General features: G+C 37.1%; 1 protein-coding gene across 1 annotated transcript; it reads left to right on the top strand.

Annotated features, from left to right (window-relative positions):
* The first annotated feature begins 253 nt into the window (after positions 1-253).
* LOC149162345 (potassium transporter 1-like) lies at positions 254-9581 on the top strand. Its single transcript, XM_089437225.1, has 7 exons — positions 254-1680; positions 2323-2373; positions 2688-2948; positions 3093-3145; positions 3227-3341; positions 7450-7704; positions 7815-9581. The coding sequence occupies exons 1-7, from the start codon at positions 1479-1481 to the stop codon at positions 8870-8872; spliced, it is 1995 nt and encodes a 664-aa protein (XP_089293351.1). The 5' UTR covers positions 254-1478; the 3' UTR covers positions 8873-9581.
* Positions 9582-9867: the final 286 nt, after the last annotated feature.

The following is a 9867-nucleotide window of genomic DNA, read 5'->3' as shown; positions in this document are numbered from 1 at the left end:
AGATGGGAAGGGAGAAAACTATTTTAATGTAACAATGGCTGCATGTACTATTAAAGGAATATATATATATAAATATATATATATATATATATAGAAATATATATCTATATATATATATATATATATATAATATATATATATATATATACTGCTTATCTTTCCATACTTGTGTATTCAAAGTGAGGAAAATGGTGCTTTGTCATTGCCCCCGGGTTCCCCCTCTTGCGTGGGTTATCAGATGAAGGGTGGTTTTACCACCAGTCACAATAGTGACTAGCAACTGCGTAGGACTCAGTGGGAATGAATCCTGCAATCTCCCTGAGGATTGTACCTCAGCAAAAGGGGCTGAACCAACCGAACTATCCCATATATATACACACACAGAGTGTTCCCCAACATTCACTTTCCCTGTTGTCATATATATACACACACAGTGTCCACAACATTCATTTTTCCTTTTGTCAGCCAATACTAAGGATCTATAGAAATGGTCTGGTGGTCAAGAAGAGTTTTTTAAACTTTAAATCACCTACTATGAGTCTTATAGGCTCAATTCTAACCCCTCGTTGCTAGGGGGCAACAGGCCGATACCAGGTTAGGCGCTGTTCAAATCTTGGATCCTTCTCTCATGCACTATGATGACATACACGTCTCCTGAACTGATACATACTACGTCTAAAAGAAAAGAGAAAGAATTCCCAAGACTGTTCCTACTTGCATATTGTGCATCTATGTATGTAGTATGTAAAATTTTCCCATATACATGTGCCAAACTGAAAACAAACACGCTTAGTTTTTGAATTGCTTTTTCATTAAAATCATACTTTGGATTTTACATGAAAGCTGACAAGCCCGTTTACCCTTGGGGTAGATACATAAGGATATTGGCTGTCCACCAGGGTATCCAAAATGGATAAAATAATCCCCTTGAAAGAATCCATGGAAAAATTGTAGCAATGTTCTAGATCCATGATCTAGTTGTGTAAATACTAAAAACAAATGACCTGCCATCCCAATCCACAGATACAAAGATTTCGTGCATTTCCTTGGATATTTGTTTAGCTGTATCTTCTAAGGGGTCACAGTTTTTTGTCATTTTTCATTGAATACAATCTCAAGCCTTGTTTAACAAGTGGATAAATAAATGTCATCTTGAAGGGGAAAAAAAACTTAGAATTTATCAGGTTGCATACGGAAGTTATGGTTGCATTTGCAGCTTGCTTACATAGAAATATATTTTTTGAGACAAACCTTGTTGTCTGCCAAAAATTTAGAAAAGTTCAATCAGATTAATTATTGTCTGGCCTAGAGTTTGGTGATCAATTGCTACCGACTAACCCCGAGATCAGAATTTGTTTCTCGAGACTTAGAAATATCACAGGTAATGGTTTAAACCTGATAACTATTGTACCTTAATCGTGTGTTGCGTTGCAGGTGGTACATTTGCCCTCTACTCATTGCTTTGCAGACATGCCAAAATGAGCCTTCTGCCCAACCAACAGGCAGCAGATGAGCAAGTTTCTACCTACAAAGTGGAAAGGCCTTGTGAGACACCTCTGAGTTCTGCAATCAAGGCATTCTTTGAGAAACACCATAGGTTCCGTTTTGTGCTTTTGGTTGTAGTTCTGCTTGGAACTTGTATGGTCATTGGGGATGGAGTGCTTACACCAGCAATATCAGGTACGGAAAATTTAGTCACTGTTACTTTATCAAAAGTTAAAACACTTTTCCAATCTAGTAGTCGTGTAATCTTGATCAATAGGAAATTGTTAATGAGATGTCATTTTCCTTGCATTGCCTTAAAGAGAACACCTTTTGTTTGCAACTTTTTCATATGCACGTTTTGATCTCATATGTACTAAGGAAATAATTTCTTCATATGTTTGTCGTTTGTCTAATTAAGTTAATTGTTAAAAGGTTGCATGGTGTTTCGTGTTTGAGTCCATTTTCAGTTGCATGTTATTTTTGGTAGGATGAAAGCAACATTGCGAATCAAGAACTTGAAGGTATTGATGTATCATGTATCAATATGTCTCAATGGATTTTCGTTGATAGGATTCCCTCGAGGATGATAAATGGATCCCTTACATCAGAGGACTGCATAGCATTTCAGCACATAGGGTTACACTTAGTATATTGGCATGATGGTTTGAGGATAGTCTATTTTGGAGAAGTGGACCTGTGCAACTAGGTTGTTTTGCCTGATGAATACCTTGGCTTAGAACAATTTGAATTCTGTGAAGCGAGTTGCTGCAATTTTAGCATCAGCCTTGGAACCGTGATTTCTAATTAATTCTGCAATTTGTTTTGTGAATTTTGCAGTTCTTTCTGCGGTATCAGGGGTTAAAGTTAAAATTCATAATCTACATGAGAGTAAGTAAAAAGTTGCTTTCATCCAATCATACTTCAAGAATTTCCAGAAAGTTTTCTAGTTATGTGTTGAGTTAGCTTTGTGTTTGCACTGTTCTCTTAATTTTCCATTTTCTTACTTGTTCCTGAATTATAAATGCTTCTATGCGTATTCGTTGTTGGCACTGTTTAAAGATTACATCCAAACCAGAAAGTTCTGTATAGCTCAAAATGAACTTAGAGGAAGCTCTCCATAAGAAGTTTCAAGTTTCAACAGTTTCTACTCTTCCCTTTAGATGTTAATGTTGATTTCCATATTTTATGTTTTGTTTTTGCAGATTATGTTGTCGCCATTGCCTGTGCCATCTTGGTGGGGCTCTTTGCATTACAGCATTATGGCACACACAGGGTTGCATTTCTGTTTGCACCTGTTGTGATAGCCTGGCTCATCTGTATCAGTGGCGTTGGTATTTACAATATTATACATTGGAATCCAAAAGTGTTCCGAGCACTTTCTCCTTATTATATGTATAATTTCCTCAGGAAGACAAATGTAGAAGGCTGGGTTTCACTTGGCGGCGTAGTCCTTTGTATCACAGGTTTGTGCCCATATTTCAATTGACCTTCAAAAGTGTGCTTGTTGTCTTTTTGAATCTTTGTGGTTATGAATCTTGAGGTCAAGTGGGATGAAAGTACACAGAATTTTAGCTGATTAATATTTGTTTTCCATGTGTGTTTGATAGGTGCTGAGGCTATGTTTGCTGATTTGGGACATTTCTCCCAATTGTCAATTAAGGTCAGTAAATATCCTTGTCTGGAGATCTCCATGCATCCACATTGTCTTTCAATACATTGATTGTTTAGTATGTTATGGCAGATTGCTTTCACAGGGCTGGTCTATCCTTGCTTGATTCTTGCATACATGGGTGAGGCTGCTTTTCTCTCCAAACACAAGTGGGACCTTCAACGGAATTTCTACAAGGCCATCCCAGGCAAGCCTCAGATGCCGATTTCTTTTATCTTTGTATGGGAATAAAAATCCATGTTTTAAGAATGTCAATATATATTTTGAGTGGGCTATTTGGGGAAATGCAGAAAAATAGCAGTTAAACTAAATAAGGAACCATGAATTAAACCATACACTCAATATCAGAAAACCTAGATTTAAATACACTCAAATTTTGAGACAGACATTTTCCATAATCTCTTCTATATTAGATACATATACAAAATTCATTATACCTGTCAGGAAAAATAGATCTCAGCCCTTTAAAAGTGGAGTATTTCTTAGCTTTTCCCGGAAAACAGTTCCTTAAAGGCCTGTCTTCTAAACAAAATTGGATATTGTTATACTGAGGGGTTTATTATCATCCATGGATATGAAAAGATAAAATTTCAATCTTATCTGCTGCCAAAAAAAATCTCTAGCTGAAAGGAAAATTAAATTTTACACAAGTTCCTATAATAATGATATGTTCCTGCATCAAACCCTCCTTGTTGTAAAGCCTTGCTTTGAACTTCCTTGTTCAATGGTGTTCGACATTAGTAGAAACAGGAGTATCCAATGGCATAAGTCTCAATTCAGTCAGTTTCAAAGTGTCCACATACTATCTTGAATAACCAGTTGTTTGATAGATCCATAGTGTTGTTAAGAGCAAACTCAACTTGAGGATGTATTAGGTCCGATTGTCTTGGTGAGTCCTAGATGAGACATTGCCACAATTGTCCAGTTTAGTAGTCTGGACTATTGTAGCTAGAGGATAGGAAGAATTAATTGAAGTCATGTAGCCAATATCTACCATACTTCCAAAGATAGGTCAAGAAGTTGTTGTCCCTATCAGAGGTCATGGAGGTAAACCATATAAGTGAACCATCTTTTCAAAGAAAGGCATAGGAGTGTGCGAGGCATCTCCATTTTTGTTATAAGGTATAAAATGCACCATCTAGGAAAAGTGATGAACAACAATCACACATATAGTCCTTTCTTTTCACTTCACCGTAACCCCTACACAAAGTTCACGTTTATGTGTTTCCATGGGTTATTACGAATTGGCAAAGATTGTTATTTGATACTTAGTTTTGCTTACCCTTCAAAACTTGACACAATGTTACATCTACATGCTGAAGTATCTCTTTAGCCATTCTTGGCCAATAGTGATGTTTTAGAACTGTTTAAGAGTTTAAGCTACCCAAAATTTCCACCAAGACCTCCTGCATGTGCTTCATGGTGGATTTAGGAATGCATAATTGTGTCCAATGAAATAAAATTGCTCTGTGTAGCTCATAATCTAAGTGGGTAGCCCATACTTGGTTCTTCACACCTTCCATGAACTACTCTGAAGTCTAGATTATCCTCATAAGCATCCTTCAGGTGTTTAAATCAAACCACCTCCTGGTAGTTAACACTGTTGTCCTCCATCGGCTTATTACATCTACTACTACATTATTGTTGTTTTACTTGTGCATGGTCATGAAAGTGAAGATTTCAAATGTTTTAGCCATCTTGATGACAAGCATTGAACTTATCTTATGTTTGTAAATACTTTAAAGCTTAATGGTCTCTCTGCATATAGTATGAACTCCTTAGGCGTCAAGTAATGTTTCCCATGACATATAGTTCGTATGATTGCATATGGTTCTCGATCATTAGTGCAATACTGTTTCCTAGCTTAATTAAACTTTTGATTCCAGTATACTATGGGATGACCTTCCTAACTAGATACTGCTCCAAGAGTCAAACTTAATGCTTCTTATTCAACCTCAAAAACTTTGTTAAAATTTAGCTGGGTTGAACTTGGAGCCTCTGCTAGACACCTCTTGAGAGTCTGAAAACTAGCTTTAGCTACCTTGGTTGACAAAATTCTCATTGCTTTCATCAATGAAATCATAGCTGTTTCAGTTTCAATCTTACTCGAATTTTGGATGAACTTCTGATAAAAGTTTACAAGTCAATGAAAATATTGTACTTCCATGGGTTCCCATTAGATATGACAATTAATGGGGAGAATATCACTCCACATTTCATTTACATAAGACCCCAAATTGAAAATTTGAAAGTGACTAGGCACCATTGAGATACACACATCTCCTCTGCATCATACACCCAACCTGGGTTATATGAGTTTGGGTGTGGCTGCTTAGCCACATTCAGAGAAGAAACTGCATAGGAACGTATAAAATTTTCACTCCTACCTGAGTCAATTACCAAAGTGCATACTGTAACTTTTACATTGCATTTTTATTTTATATGAAATAGGCTCTTTCATACCATGGTTCCCCCTCTTTTTGCAAAACTTGAGGTACATCCACCCCTTCCTTTTGTTTAGTCTCCTTGCATTCAACTTGTAAAAGAAATCTTTGTGCTCCTTTTTGTCCTTTGTCGGTTCTTGGGACTGTCGGACATTTCCATGACTTGGCCAATCTATCAATGACACTACATTAGCAACAAGTTATTGGGAATCCATATCCATGCCTTTGGCCATTCACGTGTTTTCCTCCATGTCCATGATCTTGGTTTCAGGATGCTCTTTGTCTCAAAATTTTTTTAGATGACCTGGTCAGATTCCTTGCCTGGCACCTCCATGGCTGAAGTTGTAAGTGCCTCGGCCTCTCTGTTGATTCACTTGTCCTTCGTTGTGTTATCCTTCTCTATTGGCTTTAGTGTTTCCTGCATATTTCCCATGTTCAGAAGCCTCGTCTCCTTTTGGATAGGAAATCCCAACTCATTAATGAATCAGGTAGCCATTATCTAGATTCTAAGGTTCCTCAGACAAATTCATTCTGGTGCACCAATTGCAAAATTTGTTTCAATAGTATACAATTGACTCATCGAGCTTGTTCTATTTTGAACATAACTTGTTTGTAATCTTGAGCCCAATATGTGTCCGTTAATACCAAAAAATCTCCCCATGTTGCAGAATGATTGATTCTTTTTGGTTAGTCTAATTGTGTAACTTTTCCTCCATTTTCTTTCCTTTCAAACTTTGAAATACCAATTTGTACTTTTCCTAGAGCAGAAAAATGAAGGTAACGAAGAATTTTTACACTTTAAGATCCTATGATGTAGACTCCTTTTGTTTTGAGTTTCAACATTTCTCTAAATCCTCTTGATGATGAGCTTTGGGGATGATGAAGTTTCTCCCTTGTTAAGAGTACCTCATCTGGCTGTTGATGAGCTCAAGCTACTCTGAGTTTGCAGAATAGTTGCCATCATATTCTGCAAATTTAAAGTTTTCAGAGGAGAAATACCCTTAGTCTTAATTGCACTAGTTTCATTAGTAGAATCTTCTGTCTTCTTTGATGGCATCTTGCTGTATTTCAGACGACATCCCTGCAAAACTCCAATTTGTAGTCCTCTCTACTGCTGCCCAAAGAAAATCAAAACCTGCTCTGACACCACTTAATGCAGGGAACTCCAGAAAAATAATAGATAAACTTAATAATAACCCAGGGATGTAGTTCACTTGGCAAAGCATGTAAACCTGTTATGTAAATATTATGAGGTCCTTGGTTTGATCCCCTCAATTTACCTCTGTCTGCAGTAGGGTCAGTATGGTGTACCTAGTGGTTATGGTGGTAGCGGATGGAATTGACCCCGTGTCACAAGAATACGAGACTGCCCTAGTTGCCGATTACTCTAGTCACTAAATGATAATAATAATATAATTTAAGGTCACAGCCTAGCCAGATGGGGTTGAATACACCTAGTATTTGAGACAGGCTTCTTTCATAAATCTTTGATTCATTAAATGCAGCTGCAACATTCATTCTTAATGTCTGAAGAATACATCTCAGGCCTAAATAGGTTACTTCGCCCAGCTTTTTCCTAAAATTATCTTCAAAAAAATCAAAACTTCAGAAAACCTTATAAGCATAACTGGATATTATTCATTACAGTTTATTATTTATCCTTAAGTATATATTGTAATTTATAAACTTAAAAAAATGGAATTTTGATTTTATCTGCTTTGCCAAATACATATCTCCATTTCAAACACAAATCTACATTTATGCAAACCCCTATAATAAAGATATGTTTTTGCATAAGTGCTTTCTAGATTTATATGGATAGAGTTTGAATTTACAGTGTCCTCCTTTCAGAAGCTGTATTCTGGCCAGTTTTCATTGTGGCTACTCTGGCATCCGTAGTGGGAAGTCAAGCAGTCATCTCAGCGACTTTCTCCATTATCAGTCAATGCTCAGCACTGAGTTGCTTTCCTCGAGTGAAGATTATTCACACCTCCAATCAAATATTTGGGCAAATATACATTCCGGAAGTAAACTGGATTCTCATGTGTCTATGTCTTGCAGTTACCATTGGTTTCCGAGACACAAATCTGATCGGCCATGCCTATGGTATGTGTTGAATCAACTTTCTCTAGACACTTTCTTAAAATATGGATGATGTGTGCCAATATCTCAAGTGGGCAGCCATGGCTGATCAGATTTTCTTCATTGTTTTGCAGGCTTAGCTGTTGTTACTGTGATGTTTGTTACAACTTGCTTGATGTCTTTGGTGATCATCATTGTATGGCAGAAGAATATTCTTGTAGCGCTTTCCTTTTTGGTAATTTTTGGATCTATTGAACTCCTATATATCTCAACGTGTCTGATCAAAGTTCCTGAAGGGGGATGGGTTCCATTGGCACTCTCTCTAATTTTCATGGCAATCATGTATGTGTGGCATTATGGAACATTGAAGAAGCACGAGTTTGATTCCCAGAACAAAGTTTCAATGAAAAGAATATTAAGTTTAGGGCCGAGTCTTGGGATGGTGCGTGTGCCTGGAATTGGGCTTATTTACACAGATCTAGTAACAGGAGTGCCTGCTATCTTTGGTCATTTTGTTACAAATTTACCAGCTTTTCACAGAGTGCTTGTGTTTGTGTGCATCAAATCCGTTCAAGTTCCGTATGTCCCATCTGAAGAGCGTTACCTGATAGGAAGAATAGGTCCAAAGGAATACCGGATGTTCAGGTGCATAGTGAGGTATGGTTACAAGGATGTTCATCAAGAGAACTATGACTTTGAGAATCAGATAGTTCAAAACATTAGCGAATTTATACAGAAGGACAATGAAGAGGATTCTCTTGATTATAACACTGAAATGTGTAGCACTGCTAGGATGGCAGTATTCAGTACATCAACTGATTCTGTGATGAAGATAGTTCTTTCAGATCAGGAGAATGAACTATCCCCAGTGCACAAGTTTCATGTTAGATCATCTGAGATAGATTCTCTTACACCAAGGAAAAAAGAAGTCAGGTTTGAGCTACTCAAGAGCCCTGATATAGATCCAAGAGTGAGACAAGAGCTTATAGATCTTGTTGAAGCCAGGGAAGCAGGTGTTGCATACATGTTAGGACACTCACATGTGAAAGCCAAAAAGTCATCCTCCATATTGAAGAAATTTGCCATTGATATTGCTTACAATTTTCTCCGCAAGAACTGCAGAGGTCCTGATGTTGCTTTCAACATTCCTCACATTTCTCTCATTGAGGTGGGGATGATCTACTATGTCTGAGCAAAAGTAAAGACTGACAAAGAAACTTAACAAATCACAAAATTCAAGTGATGCTCTCAAGTTTAAGTTACTCTGACCCGCAGGTCCTTTGTATGCTCAGAGCCATGATGTTGTAGACTCGAACCATTTTACTTGAAGACACCTACATTAGAAAATTGTGGCCTCAAAGCATGCGCTCCAGTGCAACAGGCCAAAAACTGAACATAGTTGAAGTCCATAAGCTTAGCTTGATTGGATAAAGCTTGGATTTTTATACTTGATAGAAGAAAAACTAAACATCATCCTTTCCTGCAGATCTGTTTGTCTCTTCCTGACAGGTATTTATTTATTGGTTGAGGGAGCTAGGGTTGAGTGGCAATTGTAACATAAATAGAAGGAAAATTAACAGCAATTTGTAGCCTGCAGCACTATGAGGAGCCTCTCCACTGAAATATGGAAGGTCAATCCGTATTTTTGACACATGATGTGTGATGTTATTGAAGGAAAATTTTCTAAATTGGAAGGTTGAGTACATCTCAAGCTTGTTTCTTTTTTATTTTGGACTCGGTGCTTGATGGGTAATGTATAATACCTAGTTTGAAGCATATCCAGTCATGTTGTGGACTCACTCCACCAACTACCATAGCAACTTACAGTAAGCAGATGACAATTTCGCTGTCATACTCAGCTAACAGGGAACTTGTTCATAATATACATAATCTTGACATTAGCTGTGGATCTTGTACCCATGTCTGTTACATATGTAATCATTTGTCATCAAAATATTCTTTACGAATGCTTTATGGGATTTGGCATTGGATTGTAAATTCTAACTCAACAGAAAGCTCAAAAAGCAAAATAATTTCAGAAAAAGTACCCTTATGCTCAGTGTTTCTCTCTCTTCGGTTGCCAGTTCTGGATACTTGTATTTAATAGTAAAAAGTAACGTCCTCAGCGTTATGTCAACAAGAGTGAACCAAAAACGTGACTAAATATTTATATTTTAAATACAACAA

This window comes from Pinus tabuliformis, chromosome 5_2 (genome assembly GCF_031772625.1).
Source record: "Pinus tabuliformis cultivar Carrire ecotype Pingquan chromosome 5_2, CPIR1, whole genome shotgun sequence".
In the NCBI taxonomy this organism is placed as follows: domain Eukaryota; kingdom Viridiplantae; phylum Streptophyta; class Pinopsida; order Pinales; family Pinaceae; genus Pinus; species Pinus tabuliformis.
The sequence above is the reverse complement of the archived record's forward strand: the minus strand, read 5'-3'. Positions and strand labels throughout refer to the sequence as shown.

Excerpts from the sequence above, each read along its gene's own strand:
- LOC149162345 (XM_089437225.1), top strand. The coding sequence starts at position 1,479 with ATGAGCCTTCTGCCCAACCAACAGGCAGCAGATGAGCAAGTTTCTACC. Across the intron at positions 2,949-3,092 it reads CGTAGTCCTTTGTATCACAG|GTGCTGAGGCTATGTTTGCT; the intron begins GTTTGTGCCCAT and ends TGTGTTTGATAG. Across the intron at positions 3,146-3,226 it reads TCTCCCAATTGTCAATTAAG|ATTGCTTTCACAGGGCTGGT; the intron begins GTCAGTAAATAT and ends ATGTTATGGCAG.